The 20,057-nt window shown below is 42.0% G+C and overlaps 1 protein-coding gene across 1 annotated transcript in view; it reads left to right on the forward strand.

Annotated features, from left to right (window-relative positions):
• The window catches only part of nr5a2 (nuclear receptor subfamily 5, group A, member 2), a 43,767-nt gene that overhangs the window by 16,499 nt on the left and 7,211 nt on the right, over positions 1 to 20,057 (forward strand). Inside the window, exons 5-6 of the mRNA XM_072660371.1 lie at positions 7,449 to 7,568; positions 12,471 to 12,618. Of these exons, the coding sequence (XP_072516472.1) occupies positions 7,449 to 7,568; positions 12,471 to 12,618 (268 nt within the window). The remainder of the gene's footprint in view (positions 1 to 7,448; positions 7,569 to 12,470; positions 12,619 to 20,057) is intronic.

Below are 20,057 nucleotides of genomic sequence, written 5' to 3' on the forward strand. Positions count from 1 at the left end.
GCGCGCTAGTCGGAAAGACAGGCAGCACTGCGGTTTAAGCTTACACTTATATTTAACCAGTGTGTGGGCTCTGATTGGTGTGCTGCTGAACACCATGTGAGTTTCAGCTGCGCAACATTATGCTTGGGTAGGACGAGGCTGTAAGTGCTTGGACCCCGACGAGGGGAGGACGAAGCCACCTGTTCATTACGCGGCTCTAAATCGCTGCTTCTTTCAGACACTTTGTTTCAGCCTCTTTAGGTCAAACCTGGCAGGCTGGCATGGTCCTTTGCTAAATGTTTCCATACACATTACATATGACAGCAGGACTCCTTTTTATCTATTACAATAGTGTTCTTTCTCTTTTGCGAACCTTCTGCGAAGATGAAAAGAGCTTTCTGGCGATTCCTGAAATGAACTCACAGTTCGCATATGCTTAGAGCATGACAAGCAAGTGATGTGTTGACAGTGGCTTTAAAGTTTGACGGGGGCATTGCAATGCTGTCACGATTCAAATGGCAAGTCAAGCTGCTTTATAATGCTGCAAAATCTCACAGGCCGTACCCTAGCTGTCTGTAACAATCATAACTGTGTGAGCAAGTTGTGGACATTTTAGTACCCTCATTACTTAACATTAATATGAATCAGTAGGGAATGGGAGTCTGCAGCTGCACAAGTGCTTTTCCTTACACTCATTACAATAAATTTCACATTACATGATTTTTGGCTCACACTCAGCATCATATTCAGTCCTGTAATTCTGAATGGGTGCCTGTGACACTTATGCATTTGTATAAGTGCAGACGTTCATGGACGTTCAGTGTAATAATATTGATCCAATTCCTTTCACATATAGTGAGAGTAGAGGGGTTAAGCTTATGTCAACAGTAAGTAGGTAACGCACTGGCATTAAAAATAATTTGCATCTGTGGTTCCATATTAACATAAGCCAAACAAAAAGGAAATAGATGAAAGTGGAAAGTGGATACATGCCATATCAGGGTTCCTGTGTATCCTTAAAAAGTTTTATGAAGTTAAACTTTTTTTTATTATTATTAACTAAAAAATGTTCAAGTTCTATTTCTTGTTATTAGAGGTATTTAAATGCTTAAAGACAGATGAAAGAGTCATAATGTATATTTAACTAATTCACATTAATATTAAAATAACATTTTAACACTCAGCTTATAGTGACCCTGTGACCACAAATACATTGTGCAAGGATGGTCCAATTGTATATGCATATTTGATCTATTAAATAGACAGCAGCCCTGTATGTATTACAGTACATGAATCGTAAGTTAATTTTCTAGGCTAATGTAAATCAGTGGTCGGTAAGCTTCTGTTTTAGATCAGTTATGGGCCGCCGACATAGAAAGGGGAGCCTCCACCGATGTTAGCGGGTTAGTATTCCACAGGACAGCGGTGTGCAGCCCAACACTGCATGCATAAAGCCACTCGCGCAGGCAACTGCCTGCTCCTGTCCAGCTGAATAATACAGGAGTCCGCACCCATTCCCCTCTCTGAGCCAATCAACAGTCATTTCCTTCTGTCCATCAAGTTGTCACACAAAAGAAATAAATATTGACAGCCATTGCCAATAAAGACTCCCATAAATTGTAAAATCGAGGGGGAAAAAACAGTACAAGGGGAAATAAAATCAAATAAAAATGCGGCAGCCATTCCAAACGTAGGGAATGTGTGCGTGTGTGTGCTTATGCACTTGTGTGTTGTAGATTGAGCACCGGTTGGCGATCAATAGTCAGTCGACGTGCTGTGCAGAACTCATTTTGGATTTGGAAAGCATTATTTTCTCACTGTGCTTTGGTTGGGGGTGGGGTGAAAAGGAATTGTATGTGTGTGTGTTTGGGGTGGGGGGGGGTGTGGTGTACTTCAGGGAGCTCTTGCTCCCTTGACTTCATGTATATTAGGAGACTAATGTTCAACTGAATAATTGATTAGGGCTGCTCTGTTTTTGATAATTAGTTGATAGCTTCTTAGCTTTAAGCTCTCAGATCTGTAGTAAGAGACTGTGAGGCTCCGATTCATTTTCTTTCTTTCTTTTTTTTTTTCCCAAAACATGTTATGAGCATGTTGCAGAGGAACAGCAGCGCTTAAGAGCTCAAATGGACTGAGCTGTGCTCCTCTATGGCTTAAGAGTTTGGAAGAGGAGAGAAAGAGAGAGCTGTTTCTCATAACCTGCTTCCATCGCTGCTTTCTCATGATGTTTCTCTCTCTGGAGCGAAGCTGGGTTTTTACTCAAGGAGCTAAAAAAACTCACATTCCTATCTGGTAGTTTTGTTAAACAAAAGTATTGGCTCATGCATTATAGTGATAAACAGTTTCCTTTATTCTGCACTGATGTGTGGGTCTGTAGGTATAAGGGTAGGAGGGTTTTATAACATAAAACAGTTATGGCAATAAAATGGGTGATTCTTACAATAAATGTCGGTCTCATTTCTGAACATTTGAGTTAGCATTTAGATTGATTCAATTGCATAATTCTTTTGTGCTGCACTCTGAAGGGATCTGCAGCCAGTTTGCCCGTCTGTGATGTGACCTTGAGAGGCGAGTGAAGCTCCTGGCAGCGCAGCACAGCTTGTGTGACCATCTCTGTCGGTTCTAATTATTTTTTCCATCTTTTCAAACAGGTACTTAATATAAATCAGACTTAGCATTCTTAGCAAGTGTGAGACAAATACAGAAGAACTAGTTACCTAGAATGAATTAAATATACACTACCATATATACTTAAGTGTGGAGCAGAACCTAAAACATCATATGTGCTTGATTTTTCTTTTCTTTTTCACTTAATTAGCAGCACGTACCAAGTGAGAAATTCTACTAACTGCAGTTTACAATGTAATGAGTTTGTCCATTGCATTATATTACACAAGTGTGACTATGCTGGTTTTACTTATAGTGGATTTACTAGGAGTACTCCCAGTACCGTGGTCACAGGTCAGTAGTTCCACCTCCAGTCCTTAAATCCTTGTTTTTGCTGTCGTAGGAGAAAACACACAACTGTTCTCAAGTCAGATCATAAACTACCAGAGCTTACAGCGACTGTCTGTGGTTTCCCGGACGCTATAACATGAAAGCAGGTGCTGGGGACTCCAATCAAACGCAGTTTGTTTTACAGGTCAGAGGTCAGTCTCAGGACTCTGTTAATGTGGTCACCGTGGGAACTGATCAATCTCCATTATTCTGCTCGATCAATCAGGCACTCAGTCAGGACACACACTCAGACAAAACATCCACTGTTAGCTCAGAGGAGACAATCATGACCCTCAGATTATCAGCCAAGCACAGGCTGCCTGTCCCAGGTACCAAATCTGTACATATATGCCTTATGAATTATGCAACATAAGTGTGTGAAAGTAGAAAAGCACTGAAATAAGTTTACATACAGGCCAAAGCCTGTTCGTTTGCAGTACATTAAAATGGTTTTCTATTTCAGAACTTTGGCATATGTTTGGTAGAGGTTAACGTCTCTCCGGTCATTTTCCCTTGAGCATGTTGAACTGGAACCACTGAAGTTGAATGTTGCTTTGTTACTAAGTCGTTTACTCAGCATGCGTGAACACACTGAGTAGTTACTGACGCTAAAATAAGCTGAGAGAGACTAAGAGAGAGCAATCCCAGACTGGTCCCCAGAGGAGTATGGGTATGGAGAAATGTGCCCACAGCGGCTGGTGGCCACCTGCTCAAAGTCCCAGCATGCTTATCACCCGGGGCAGCAGGCATGTGTGAGAGCAGGGGAACAAATAGAGGCCCTGCCATGATAAACAAGCAGGGAGATTTCCACTGGATCAGGGAAAAGAGAGGCCACATGAACCTGGCCACTCAGTCGCGTACCTCTATGGCATTAGCCTAAAGTCTCAGGGATGTACAGAGGGAGCAGGCAAAATTTAGCAGCTCCACAAACAGTTAGTATCTCTTTAAGGGATGTTGGGAAGCTGTTTTTCACTTGAGGTCTTTTTTAATGTTTTCTTTTTGACCATGAAATAAATGAAATTAATTTTAATTATGACCCTTTATTGATTACTTAAATATCCTGTTTCCCCTAAAAAGAACAGAAAAGAATGTCATTCTTTGAGATTCCTGCCTGTAGATGGCATATAACACAGCTGAAACTCAAACCTAAATTCCAACAGTAGGGATCTGCATTACTAAGTGGCTATTGGTTTCTTTGGTTTTCTTATTGTATTCGTTATTTGCACTGACTGTAGTTAAAAAGAACTGATAGTATATAGACTAATGGGAATTCTGAACCAGAGAAAAAAGTCCTCCCTCCATGAAATAATTAATGTGTGTCACCCTGGTGGAAAGGAAGTGTGCGTAACAGCAGATGAACAGATGTCCAGCGAAGACAACTCAAAGCTCTTTCGCTGCCCAACAGGCTCATTGAAGTGACATCAAACCCCACCCGTAGGTTTCCCCACCAGCCACACTGATCCACATCCAAGAAGTCAAAAAGGTTCATGCAGCATTTCTCCTTTTTTTCCCCCATGCCTTTATGTAAATGTCATTTTGGGCCACGTACTTGCAGTCTTTTGTGTTTATGCGTGTGTGTGTGTATGTGTGTGTGCGGGTTTGAATAAATCATTCATTTCATTCTGTTCATTAAGAGGCATTAAAGAAGATTCCATTAATCTGGTCATTAGGGCACTTCAAAAAAAAAAGAAAAAAAATGAAGCTACTTATTAAAAGCAGTTCCAGCTGTGTACCCTCGTTATTCTCTCTTATCCACAGCGCTTAACAATGCTTGTGGCACTCTACCAAAAACATGAGGGGGGGAAAGGACGGCCATGTTTGGCAATTTGGACCCTGTTCCATTATCATTGGTCTGGACTTGCAGGCAGTGATGAATAAACATTGCTTTTGGGTATGTGAAGGAGATCTATTTGCACGTCATTTACATTTGAAAATCAGGCTCACACATACACACACACGCCTGTGCTTAATTACCACACGTTCATTGTTGTATTTTCACGATACCTCTTGATATGTCTGTGAGATCATGTGCAGGACCCATATTAAAGACTCTAAATTCATATGGAGACGAGCTAAAGGCTAAGCAATTGATCGGCGCATTGATGTAGCAATACCTGAATGACCGTAAAGGTGTTAAATTGGTTTCTTGGAGGATATGCATTTTTCATTATAAGTGCTGAGAGAAAGTTCCTTGTAAAAGCTCTGTGATGATTCTGAAATATTAACAGGGCCCACCTTGAACAAGGCCACTAAATGAAAGCTTTAGAGTCAATCTGGGCATAGAGTAGGTGTAACAAGAAGGGCTAAGACCGCTGGGTACTTCAGTAAACTTATACAAAGCTTGTATAATAACTCTGAGTCTCATGACACCAAAGCTTTAAACATAGTCTGTAAGCCAACTTCTTCACAAGCACTGTTGTGCTCCGGCTGCGTTCTCTGTGAAATCTGTTGTCTCAAGTCATGAATTTGAGACTAGTTGATGTCAGTAACTATAATTCATTTTGGCAGTCCTCCAGGCATATTTACAGCCGCTTTCAGCGTAGCTCAGTGTAGATAAACATTAACACAGCTGTGGTCTTAATTTTATCACATCCTTCATAATCATAACATATTTTATGACTAGTTGGAAGATTCCTTTGAATTCACAGCTCTGTTTTCTACGAATAAACCCCTTAGTGACAAAGTCTTTTGTATCACCAGGTCTTGTTATATAGCCCTCACTAGCATGCTGGACTGTTTACTGGACTGCATTAGCTACGTGCAGAGATTTGATCTGGCAGTGCTGTGCTGAAACTAAAGCTAGTATGGTGCTATGGTACACATGGCATACTTTTATTTCTGGATGTAAAGGGGCCTAAGCCAAACAGCACATATCACAGTGAGGATGAATTACACTGGGCTGTGACAGGGCAAAGAGGAAGCTGACAGTGAAGAAGCAGTGGCAGGGGGACTTAGAAAGGTCAGAGATGCCCTTTCTGTCCGCCTGTCATATCTCAGTCTGCAGTCTCCCAACCCTAGCGGACTTCCCCCACAGCCCTGTGGCATTTTCGTCCTCCTTTGATGATCCAAACGCGCCTGCCATGCTGAAGATTCGAGGGGATGGTCTTAAAATTTGGAGCAAGTGACAGGTTCCTTTGTAGCCTGGGCAAACACTTGACATACTCGACAGACATTTGTAGCAGTCTCTCTGAAGCAGAAAAATCTGGAGACAGAACTTTGCTTTAGATACACCCCTTTTCACACTGGTCATCATAGAAAAAGGCTGTGTATTCAATGAAAACTCAAATACATGTCTGTATCATGGAAAATGTGATTTTTGTAGTTGCAGATAATGGACAGGACTTTGATTTTTGGAAAATCCAGTGGTTGGTGTGAAGTATCCCACTTTCGGCATTTGTACTTGCCATACTGATAGTGTAGCTTTTAGAAAGCTCATCATAACAGCTGTTTTTTCACTCTTGTTTTGACTGCCACACTTATAGGAGTCAAAACATTCAGAGACACATCTCTCAAGGCAATAAGATAAATGATTTAGATTAATTTCTAACCTTTACCTCGAAAACGTGAGTATTATTTGAATGCCATGAACTTACTGACTTTCCTCCGTCTTTCTATCACCTTGACATGTCGGGCTTTTCTTGGATTTGATCTCACAGCCAAAATGTATTTTCACACTCTTGATAACACAAGCACCAGGACAGTGTTTGTGTGGTGTGAGACAGACTTTTTTTCTCCTTTCACATTCCCTGCTCTGTCCACTCCTGTCCACCTTTGGCTACTCTGTGTAATCATTGATGCCGTGAGCCATGAGAATCCTGCAGTGACAATGATGCTGTTGTTCCCTGTTGAAAATGTTCCCACAGTTCCAAGAGTGGGGACTCTTGCTATGTAGTGCTAACGTAATCACTGGTGATAAACGAATGGCAAATGGGGTAACGCTGCTGGACAAACAGATTAATTAGCAACAGGTAGCAGTGGTGACTTGCACAGTGAGAGAGTGAACAGGTGTGTGGCTGTGTACACATGAGATAAGTGATGGAGTTGATGTGTTTTAGAAGGAGGACAAAATTCAGGCTGAACAGAAGGCAGACATCTTTTGTATATATGTTATTTGTGCAGTGAAGTTTATTTGAAATATATGTGCAGCGAAATGTATATTTTATAAATGTACATAATTGTATACATGTTGAGAAGAAGATGTTAACAAGCTTGAAAAGTTTGCTCTTCGTAACTTCTATTGGTCTATTTGACATGAAGGCTTTTGGCACATTTTAATACTGTGCAAATTAAAACAGGGTTTTCTTACATTGGTCCCAATTAGTGGTTCAGAAGGGGATCTCCTATATCAGTTCTTTGGCATGCTATTAGAATAGGGCTTAAAACTCCTTCTTTTAGCTTTTGTAAGTTTTGCTGAAAGTAAAATATAAAAAATATAGCTCACATCGCTCTCTGCTTTTCTTGTGTCTCTTCAGGTTGACGACCAAATGAAGCTGCTCCAGAACTGCTGGAGCGAGCTGCTCATCCTTGACCACATTTTCCGGCAGGTGATGCACGCCAAAGAGGGCTCCATCCTGCTGGTTACGGGGCAACAGGTGAGTTTCTGTTCCATAGCCATTCCTGTTACCTGAACACTTCTCTGTCCGTGCTCGACCTCCCCATAGAGCTCATCAGGCATCTCACCAGTGTGGATCAACATCCTTTAAAGTACTATCGACTGGCCAAGCCTATGCAGTCACCACTCCATTAAAAATAGATTACGCTTATAGGTATAAGCTAATGTGACCAGAATAATCAATTGTGCATTTCTTATCAAGTCTGTGGAGTCCGAATAAATAAAACGGCTGGTTAAGCATGCACAAGTCATCGCGGTCTATGAGAGAAAGAGGAAAAGAGAGGAGGGAAGAAGCTGTGATTTACCTTGCTGGTCTCTGCGGAACAGCGCTGGGTGGATGCCTCAGGCTTTGCTAGAGTTCTCAGTGCAGGGGGTCCTTTCATTCTGTCTAGGGCTTACACACACACACTCATACAGAGTCACACACAAAATGTTTAAATTGCTCATTATAAATATGCTTCTGAGCACCGTCCATCTGTCAGTAGAATGTAAGGCTTTAATTATTAATTAGATTTTGCCCTCCCCCCTTTCTGCAATGTGAACTTCAACAAAATGTCCAACAATAGAGTCATAAATATGAAAGTGTAACAGGGCTTTAGTGAAGCAAAATGTGCAGCCTCTATTTCAGCACTGATACCAGCTCTGCATTTTGTTGAAGCACTCAAAATCAATAACTTCTCTACTTCTATTCAATGGTGTTTCTAACTCAAGTTTAATTTCACCCAAAGAGCGCGGAGCAGCCTGCTCAGCTTTCGAGCAGTTAAGGTGAACCTTTGGCGGGTTTGACATCGTCTGCTGGTCCTCAATAACACTTATTCACTGGTAGAATGACAGGGTCACCCTGTTCTCCAGTGAGCAGTATGAATGCTGTTTTTGAACTGAACGATTAGCTAGTGTTCTTGTCCAGCAGCGCTCCGTTCAGCAAAGCTGCATGACCAGTCACATACATCAGACCAGGTTGTGTGTGATCTGCAGCCTCCAGACTGCTAATGCACAACTTTCTATTTTTTCACGCCACTTTGTTATATGTAGAGCAGGTTTTGCTTAAATAATGATTTGACAGTTGTTGTTTTTTTTTCACTAAAAGCATGTATTAAAAATTGACTAGGAGGTTTAAATACTTGAGTGATGATGTGGGCTGGCATCACTGGCTTTGCATTATTTCCAAGGTGGGGGACATTGTATTTCCATGGTGTGGAATTTTGTACATTGAGCTGGGAGAATGAACATTTCTAGTGTTTAACAAAGATGAACATGATCATATATATAGACTGAAAACAACACAGTTTACAGATTTCTTTAATGAACAGTATATGTACTACATGCATATATATCATACTCATATATACATACTCATTTTGACATAATGCTACATGCCTTATAATATCAAATCAAGTACAAGAGGGAAAATCTAACTGCTTTATACCTGTTACTACAAATTGTGATCTGTACTTTATCGACAGGCACAGTATAAGTGCCAGGAGGTAATAAGGATGATAGCTGTGATGTTAGTTGGGATGAGCTTGGTTTTTGAACCATTTTGCAATTACATACTCCAGCTACATCCATCATCAGCCGTTGGCAGTTTGATTAATTTAGGTGTTTAGCTCCTCTTTAGCTTTACCTTGACATCTTAAAGCTTTTCTGTGAGGTGGGCTGAAGTCTCTGTGTTTGATTAGTGAGGGCTGTGTGGTCACTGGCCTCCCTGCTTCAGACTGGTGTGTGCTGACTGAGAGCGGTGGACGAGGGTCTCGTTTGCATATTTTGGCTAATGAACAGCTGGTGTTGAAAGGGCCTGTGGGGAGAGGAGTAGGAAACACGCACGCTGTTCATTATGTCCTATTATTCCACAGCAGGCCAGGAGTGACAGCCCGGTCACACACATTTATACACTCACACACACAAGTATTCTTCATTTAGATTTACAATCTTAATGTAGATGATAAACTTTGGCAAATACAGTGTATTAGTTGTTCTTGCACACATATTTATGCAACACACACAATATGGAAAAAGCTAAAAACAGTTGCGGAGGTCATTTCTAAAGAAGTAGAGACATTAAGAAAGCTCTCTTTCTTAGTTGCTCGTCCTCCTTTCCTCTCTCTTTTTGTCTTAAAAGTATCAGTGATGTAGTTAGGTGGGTGTATTGCTGCTTTTTCTCGTTCTCTCTCACCCAAGCATGTGTCGTTGCTCCTCAGTGTCATGCGGTATGGCAGCAAAGCACCATGGGGGATTAGCCCCGAAATGTAGCGACACACGACACCGCGTGGACAGCTTTCAAATATGTCACCGGCCTACATCTCTCCCTCCCACTGCTTTGAACATAGCAGCGCTCTCTCTCTCCCTCTGTCTTTTTCTCCCTCCCTCTCCTTTCTCTCTCTCTCTCTCTCTACCATGCACTTTCTTCCTCTCCTGGGCTCTTGAACACCCAGGCAGCCTGGCCTTCAGAGGAATCCAAATCAGAGATAGGCTGTCCATTTATAATCAAATTTATACAGCGCTTTGTCTTTTGTCAAGATCAAGCAGCAATGGTACTGGAATGTCAGGCAGTGTTAGAGAATATCACTGCATAATGTTTACTGAGTCCTACAGCAAGGTCTCTTTTTTGTCCCTCCTGCCCCAAAAGAAACTCCTAGTATTACTCTGAAAGATTTGAAAGAGTGTTTGGAATGAAGTGTTTTACAGGGTTTTAAAAAGTGGTCTAATCATTTTGCATAGCTCTGAATGTCTTTCATTTCAAACACTCTGTTGACGCGTGGCTCTGGGAAACTGCACTTATAACCCTGTAATTGATTACATTTAAACAGAAGGTTAGCAGCAGCTGAGAGACGGTTCATTCATTGACGTTATTTCATGCACAGTTGATTTTATGGAAGTAGGCTGACACCTTTGGGTAAGGAAAGGGTTGGATTTCACTGACTCATAAAAAAAAGAAAGGAGATGCACTGAAAGAATGAACGAATGACAGAATGAGGGAGAAAGGCAGAAAATACAGGATTGTTGGTGGGGGTGAGCTTTTGCTGGTGAGAAATTCTCTAGGCTGGGCTTTAAAAAATTCCGCTCATCATATTTACACAATAAATAAATTCCAATCCGCACGCGTTTTTAATTGCAAATCTAGCTCCAAGGGAGCCCTCCCTGTGCTTAGGAGGCCCGCCGTCTACCTACCTCCAGAAACCCTAGCACAGTCAATTATGGTAATGAATTGTCAATAAATATAAAAATTTAATATGGCCTGCTTACAGTGAGTGGCAGCTAAGGACTTGCCTCCAAGACAAATTTGCTGCTGCTGCAGATATTAAGTGCACCTGAAAGGGGAGGGTTGAGCCCGGTAGCCTGGGGGACCTCCGGGGGCCCCCCGCACACTCGTGCCTCTCCGGCCCCCCTTCGTCTGTTGATGGGAGCATGGGTCCGAGGGTCCGCACGCTGGGGACGGAGAAACGTGCTGCTCTCCCCCTTCTTCATTTTGATGTTGATTATCATTCCACCCTCAACCCTGCACACTGTCCCTGCTGTGCTGAGAGCAGCTGAGCTGTGGATAGCACACACACAGAGTGAGAGAACGAAAGAGAGCAGTGCATAGGGCTGTACCTGCTGTGCTTACTGGTTAGGTGTGAGATTCAGTTTGCAATGTACACCAGGTCTGGTGTAAGTGAGATTCGGGATTTACAGGCATGTAAAAGAATTAGGACACTCTATGAAAACCTTTTTTATTTTAATCCATATTTAAAAATATGGACATTTGATCTTCATTTGCACAATTTTGAGAGCTGGAGGTGATCAAATTAAACACATAAAAACTGAAGAAAAGTCTTTTAAAAATCATGTGTTTAATTTTGTAAAATATAACTACTAATAATAAAAAAGATATATATTGTTTTATCAGAGAAAAGTTTGAAGGAGTCTGTTTTACTTAAACCTCAACAGACATTTAGTGAGTGGTATCACCAAGGCCAGATCCAAAGAGCTCGCAGAGGCCTTCAGAAAGAGGCTTGTAGAGGCAGATAAGTCTTGGAAGGGGGTTAAAATTAGACAATTAGAAATCAGCTGTACCACTGTCCAAAAAATCATTTACAAGTGGAGAACATTTAAAACAACTGCCAACATGACCAGGTCAGGCCGTCCTAGCAAGTTTAGCCCAAGAGCAAACCGTCCTAATCCTAAAATGCTATCACGGGACATACAGGTAGCTCTTGCAACAGTTTATGTCAATGTACAGCATCATGAGAAAGAGACTGCACAAATTTGATCAAATTTGATCTTTCGGTTTACTTTGCAACCATTTTCTTGATCTAATATAAACGATTAATGTTGAAATCTTCTAATTTGCATCATGTTCTAAAAATGTTCTGGTTTATTGACACTGGTATATTTGGTATTTATTTATGCTGCAGGAGAATATGCTGTTCTGATTGAAGGAAGTTTTGAGCTAGCCAGTTTGTTACTTTGTACGCTGGGAAGTTGATGCTTTTCCCAAAGAAAAAAGAAACACAGAGAGACACACTTTTTATTAAATATGGAAAAATCATTCAAATGTGCTGAATATGATTTCATCAACATCCAGCACATCTGCTTGACGTGCTGAAAAAAGAACACTAAGAATCAATACCCTTGATTCGACAACCTGTGCCCCAAGAAACATGCAAAATGCATTTAAGGTTCTCCAAATGTTTCAGATGAAATGAATTCAGATGTATGTACATATTTTATGTCTGTGCAGTGACTAATATGAAGTGTAATGGAGATGCTGTAGCTGCATATTTGAGCCCAGCTCTGTTTGTGTGTTCAGCTTGTGTTTAGGGCAGAGCAATGGTCCACACTGACAGTGTGTGTGTGTGTGTGTGTGTGTGTGTGTGTGTGTGCTGTTGCCCCTTTCCTTCAGGTGGATTATGCCCTAATTGCCTCCCAAGCTGGGGCTACACTCAACAACCTCCTGAGTCACGCGCAGGAGCTGGTGAGCAAACTGCGCTCCCTCCAGCTGGACCAGAGGGAGTTTGTCTGCCTCAAGTTCCTGGTGCTGTTCAGCTTGGGTGAGTACAGAGAAAAGGAAAGGGCAGATAGATGGGAGGAGGCAGGATCCCTCACGCACCGTCCCAAGGTTCTTGGGGGACCTTGGGATAATCCGAGAGACGGCACTTCTTTCTCTCCCTCCCTATCCCTGTCTGATAAGCATGCTGCTGCAGACGGCTGTTATGTGCCACTGTCTTACACACTGAGCCAGACTGTAGAGGTCAGCCTTTTGTTGCTGATCTAAGGCCAGCTTATGCACAAATCCGACTCCTAACCTGTTAAATCGTAAGGGTCTGTATGTAGGTCTGAATTTCAATTTCTCACACTTACAACTGCTTAACTTACAGATAACTTTTATAGTAGTTGCAGAATCATTTATAATACTTACTGAATAGATTTAGGATTAGTCACTAAATAATGTGCTTTAAGGGGTTAGATTTTGTGAAGTAAAGGAAATGTTCATAAGAAGTCAACCCCAATCTCCACCTTACTGCACCTCTCCTGGGTGTTATGCTGTTATCAAATGCAGTTGATTTCATAACAGTTACACTATAACTGCTGGACTGTGACCTTAAATGAATAATTAATGAGGGTTGTGTAGATGGTTATAGAAAGATGATTTGGTAGCCTGCTCCTCACAGAAAAATCCACGAAATAATCAGTTTCTGAATTTCTAAGTTAAGAAACACACAAGGACACAGAATTCCATTTCTATTCTAACACCTAAAGATAGCAGTTAAATTCAAGCAAAAGAAACTTCCTCAATGACAGACATCCCAAGATTATCCTACACTGCACTGCACATCCCTACTCAATAACCCAAGTCATCAGTTAGATAGAAGGGTAGATATCCTTCTGGGTTCTTCTTCATAAGTTTGCTTGCCATCACTCATTAATGAAGCCACTGAAGTCAAGGTAACACTCTCAGCCCAAACCATAAAAGCTGCTGGTCTTCACCATCAAAACCAATACACAGGTCTCGTGGTTCCCTAATACTGGAATATTAATACGCTGCTGTGCGCGTCAACAACATTATCATATCACTCTGTCTGCTCGGTTCAGAAAGAGAAGAGACAGAATGTTAGGTGCATTCTCCAATCTCCGACCTCCAAGTTCTTTTGAGCAGCATCGTCTCACAAAGTGAGCAGTGATTGCTTTCGAGCAGTTCCACACGGGCCTTCACAACACCTTGAGAAGGTTCCTTCTCACAAACCAACAAATAACCAGAACAGTGGCGAAGTTCCTCCCGCCTTAGGTCCAGCCCTCTGAGCCTGATGTTGATTTGTGTTTGTGGTTTTTTGTTGTTGCATGGCGGAGGTTTTAGCTTACGGTGGGGGATGGGTTTCAGCTTTAAATTATTTGGCGGAAGCATCATCCATAATGAAACACTCACCTGAGGGGAGTGTATCGCCCCCGGCGCTGCCCCGCGCTAGCGGCTAGCGTCAACCACTCGTCTGTCTGGCTGAGGGGTGAGTAAGAGACTAAGTCTGGAGATTAGAGACTGCACTGATTAATATCATCCTGTGGACAGAGGTTTCTGTGTGTGTGTCTGTGTTTGTGTGTGCCGGCATATGTGTGTGTGATGATCCTTGCCACATGCTATTGAGGAGCCAATTAATAAGAGGTTAATGAAATGAAGCATGAAAATACCTTAGTGCTTTATGAATACCTAAGGCAACACAGAATAATATCCACTCTCCTAGTCTACATCTGTTCAGTTTGGATTGAGTGCATTTTAATGAGTTAGGCTCAGCCCAGCTCATTTAAACCTTTTGTCTCTTCCCTGATTTCTAGATTTTCTTAAACTCAGTAACTACTGTCAAACTAGTATTTAAATTATGTAATTATGAGAGTGAATTAAATTATGAAACTACATATAGAGCCTACTATAAGTAGTTACATTTGAAAAATCATCAAAAGTCATCACCAAAATTAGCATTTTTGCATTGTACATCATGGCTGGAGAAAGTTGTACTATGTTCTAAGAGGCCTTCACACTTTCCTCTCACCCCAATGCCTTGGTACAACCCCAATCACATCAATTCGCTCAAGTGCCTCCTCTCACTCTGTCTAAGCGCAGTCTTCCCTCTCTCACCCGCTTTTACAAATGAAGCCTTTTAAAGGAAATCAAAGGCACATTTCCCCTTGCTTGACGTGCCGTTTCAGGCCCCATAGCTCTAAGCTGCAGCCGTTCTCTGTCAGCTCTTGAGAAGCTCCGTGATCTGTCACTGTCGGGCCACCCGAGGGAGGGGGGGGGTCTCTTTGTAAAGGTAAGTGTCGATAAGGAGGAGGATGGACACGACTTGACCCGGGCGCAGCAGCTTGTCTCGTCAGATTTGGGGGGCTGTCGAATGGAGCGATTGCGCCCAGCCGAATGCCTCCCACACTCCTCTGTCAGTCTCCACGGGTTGAGTGGATGGAGTGGCTCTCGCTGGAGCTGAAGGCTTTATCAATGGGTAAATAATTGCAGCAGGGGCATTGATTTCCTCCACAGTGAGAGGGGCAACGGAAGCTGAGGGATGCTTCGTGAGCAGAGGTATGTCTAGTTGAGGCCGTTGCCATGACAATACACACCTATGGTGTGGTAGGGCCCAATGTCTACGTAATCGAGAACATGTTCTTGTTTTTAACTCAAAAAAGTAAGGTGATGGCTTAGAAGAACCAATTTTCACTCTTTAAAAAAATTTTGATAGATTTTTTTTTTGCAGTTTAGTTTGGCATCGTTTAGGGGAACAAAAACCAAAAGTGCTTTTGCGGCTTTGAAATGGCATCACTCATTGAAACTGTTTTAGCACTTTTGTCACAGCAATCGAGTGACAAGCGACAAATCATGTAAGGAAATTCTAAAAGAATCTGTTTGAGCCCACTGTATAAGAGCACCATCTAAAAAGTGTCCTCAGTGCTATCCAACAAACTACACTGAGGATGCCAGTATGACCTGTTAGGACACATAGCTCTTGTGTAGATGAATGCGATTGCTTTCTTGCAGTTGCCAAATTACCATAAATGCATTCTGTTTTTTGACTCGCAGGCCTCTTGAAAAAAGTGCAGCACACACTCAGCTTGTTTATTTAGAAAGCGGATTTTCTTCCTTTTCCTCTTTGAAGAGGAAAAAAGAAAGTTCCCAGATAGGTAGGGTCTAATTAAGCAGCCTTGCCTTATTTCCCTGGCCAAAATCGATACACCTACCCTTGTGCAAAGAGAGAGAGAGATCAGTAATGCATGCATGGCATCTTATAACTGGCGCAAATATTCATTTCCTGAAACGGACCAAATAATTTGGATGTAGTCGGGATTGATTAACATTCGAGGGCTGCGACGGTTCAATATTTATGCCTCGGAGACCCCCAGCTGAGGCCAAATAATGGTGCATAAAACTACCGCTATGTCTTAATTAAATGCAAGATAATAGGGGCAGGTTTTTCTTGTGAGCCAAGCAGTTTGACACTGACGGGCTGTAAGTCATTTGGAAGATGTGAGGCCTAAGCCCAATCAATACACATATAAAACAAGCTTGTGTGTGTGTATGTGTATGTTAGACAGAAGCCACAGCTGGAAAAGTATGCATGCGTAGATGGAAAAGGGTTTATGGTAGTATTTGAGGATAAACACTAAAGCTTACATTTATTTCAATGATTTGTGACAATATGCAGCAGCCCTCGACTGATCTGACATCTCCACATTCCTCACCTGCCTGTACTCTCTCTGTAAGTATTCATTGTTTTGAACAAACACATTCATTTGGATTTCGCTCAAATGTGGAAAAGCCTCCAATCAACCCTGAGTGTTCTGATATTTTACAAATCTTGAGTGGAGGCAGTTGCGGGCCCCCACAATGACCCTAATATTCAGGGCTTATATTTTTTCTCACTATCCCTACTTTACAGATGCCAGAAATCAAAAAGCTTAACCCGGCCACATTGGTAAGAGGCTCTCTGCGAGACGCTGTCCTTATTAGGAGCCTAAGAGGCTTTCAGACTTTATCAAGCTTTAAAAGCTGCAGAGATCTCCCACAGTTTACTATATGGACCAATAGTGCACGCTCCAGTCATTAAAGGGATGTAGGAGGCTAAACTGCAGCACTTTACCTTTAACCCTACTAACTTTTGCCACAGTTTGAGTATGTTCATCGTAGTCCAGTTGCACCCCCTCCAATATGTGAGGGGATTGAATCAGGTGCTTTAAAAAAGGAAAAAGCATAAAATTATCCATTGTCCTGCTGAATCAATAACCTTTCAGTATTGAGGACTGTGGTATGTCTATGGAACCCTTGATTTAGCTAATTAGGTTCATTCTTTGGTAAAAAGGAGACCTGTTTAGTGAAATCAGATGCAGTAGGTCAAAACACAATGCTAAAATCACTGCAGCATCAGAAATATAAATGAAGCCATTGAAACTTTATTAATTTAGACAAAACATCAAAGAAGCAGCACAAAAGTGAAGCACTGGAGTATAATGTATTATTTTAAAATAGCCCACATGACCTTTCCTCAGAACATGCTGATTACTGCTCACGTGGGAAAATTCCAGGAAAAATTTCCCCTCAGTTTTAGAAGTTTTTGTAACTTTGTTGGCTGTACTGAACCCGTAACAGACTACTGCTCACAAAACTTTTACAAAACACCCACTCCTTTCCCAGATGGTGTGATTTAGAATAGACATAGCAAGGTGTATGTGCTGATTTCGCTCTCTCTCCCCACGTTCTGTCTCCACCTCTCTCCCTCCGGCTCGCTCACTCTCTTCCTCTGCCCGACCCTTATTACAAGCTGTCAGTTTATTATAAAACATTAGGAAAGCAGAGGGACACTTGCAGTTACTGTCTTATCGATCGGGAGGGATAGATTCTGTGATTTAGCGCCCGGCCCTCCCGTATTTCCACATTCTCAGCCTCCTATTAAGGCCTGTGCTTTCCTTTGGCTATTGATGTATCAACATTAACAGTTACAAGCAGCTACAGAAAATCAATGGCCAACTTTTATTACCGGCTGCATAACACGCCGGCCGGCCCGCGCTTCGCTGCTAAGCAGACAGGCCTGCCCACAACATGCTCCACACATGTCAGGTGTTTCCTAACTGATACCTGCACTGGAAATATCAATCATATGAGTGCTGGCGTGTTTTCTGCCTGCTTTTGCAGTTAGTTGCTCTAACCACTTTTCTTCAGCCATTTTTTGAATTCTGCGAAGCCAAGCCTCATTCCAAACAACATCAATATCTTAGACAGTTTCCAATTCTGCATTTTATTTTGACTGTTTTTGTAGGTTGTTTTTACCAGTCCTAATTGTCCAGTCACCGTTCCAAGTCGAGCAGTGTGAAGTGTAAGCATTATGTACATATGTTTGGTGCAAACCCAATTTGAAATGAAAATAACTCTTAGTTTCTGTCCATCACCTGAATTGAGAGGGAAGCTTTTGAAGAGGGAAAGCTAAACAGGAGCCGTAGTGAAAACAGAGCACCTTAAAAGATTTATGAGGCTCGCAATCCTGCCGGGACAAACATGCACAAACCCTTTGTTTTTCCGATCAATGGGCCGAAGTTTATTATTTACCTTCACTACAGCGGTACTTTTCGGATTTTACAAGTTGTAAAGGGGCCCTGTTGTTGTTGCCGGTGTGTGTGTGTGCATGTGGGGTGTGTGGTTGTGCAGTTTTTGATTTCTTTTACATGACCATTGCTGCTGCTGGAGGTTATCGTAGCTCATGGATAGCAGCATTCCACAATGCTAATATTGTACCATGGGTGCAGTGTAGCCGACTCGGTTAGCTCAGTCTGGGCCAATTAAAGAGTGCATCTTCTGTGGGCGCGAGAGGAAAGCTTCTCCAGGCCTGAAGCCCAGCACAGTGCCTTTCCGTGGCCAATTCGAGGAGACAGCCTGAGCTACAGCCGCCGTAGGGACGACTCTATTGATCAGGTGGCTGCCATTATTTAAACATTGCGCACAAACACAGATAAGCATGTTACACAAGCTCCATAGCACCCTCGCGCCCCTCCCGACCTGTCATTTCTCAATCGATCCCACAGAAAGATTTCTGAGCCACGGCCATCCATAAAAGCTCCTTGGTCGCACAAGAGGGAAAACGCAGCAGTAGCAGCTCCTAGCCCCTGGGCAGGCAGCAGGGTCAAACACACACACACACAGCTGAGCAGACATGACCTTTTCACAGTGACCCCTGCATTACAAATGATTATTCATTCAGTGAGCTGTTCACTTGCTCGCAAACAATGTGAAGATTAAAACTGAATGTTTTTAACTCTTAGGAAATGATTTACTGCTTTCATTTTGCTATGCTATTCAAAAGTAACCCTGTGATTATATTGTAATTTCATTATATTAACACTAGACATATATTTGCAAAATATCTGTGGCATACTTGTTAAAGGGAAACTGCTGAATCACTTAGAAATGAACCCACTGATCACTGATGTTTTTTTTTTTTACATTTGTAGATACAGTCATGTTGTAGCCTTAGCCTCTCTGGCTTAGCTTAAGGACTTGGACCCAAGTTTAATACACTAGAGTAAACTAGAGTAAAGGACAGATGAAGTAATTATTCATGCTGTGTCATGTGTAGCACCCAACCCACCCGGTCACCCTTAAACCCTACAACTCTGAATAGGAACTGCATAAGTTGCACATTAATTTTATGAAAGCCATCGCCATGGTCATTGTAATGAAAAAGTTACTAGTAATGGACATCGTAAGAGTGTATTTGTCATTTTTCACTATGACATTTTGATGTCAAGCATCTATCTGAGAGGTGCTGAAGTGCCATTCATCTCATTCTTGCTGCTAGCCAAGCAGGACAACATAAAAGAGAAGCTTTTCTGTCCTCACACACAAGTTGCCTCGTATCAGCACGGGGTGAGATGTAGTCTATACACAACATTATTAGGTTTAGCAATATCGATAGATAACAAAATGTATTTGTATTAAACTATGTACTAAACTACTAGCAAAAATGTGTAGAATTTCAAATATTTCAAATAAAATACAAAAAAAAAGAATAAATAGTATGATTTTAAAATAATGGGATATATTTGGAAAGCATTGCAAGATTGTATTCTCTCTCATGTTGGTGTTTTGGCCTGACCCCGAACCCCAGATTAAACACAAAAACGCAACTGAGCCAACAGGTGCTCTGGGCCTCACTCTTGTTCTCGTTTACCCCCTATTCATTGCAGTGCTGTTGTATATTTAGCAACAAAGCTTTGGAATGCCTTCACTGTCTTCCTACTGGAAAAAATGCAGCATCATCAGTCTTCCTGTAATGTAAAACCACGAGTGTAGCAAGTGTGAAGTGTAAAGGGCAAGAAGTAGGGGGGTCTGATTCTTCGGAGACACACTGCCAGCAGTTGGAGTGTTTTTTTTTGGGGGGGGGGGCTGGTTGGGTTTGTATTTGTGCTATTTCAGTGCAGAGTACGCATGAACAATCACTCGCCATGAATGGCCATTAGTATT

The sequence above is a fragment of the Salminus brasiliensis genome, chromosome 17 (genome assembly GCF_030463535.1).
Source record: "Salminus brasiliensis chromosome 17, fSalBra1.hap2, whole genome shotgun sequence".
Taxonomy (NCBI): Eukaryota; Metazoa; Chordata; class Actinopteri; order Characiformes; family Bryconidae; genus Salminus; species Salminus brasiliensis.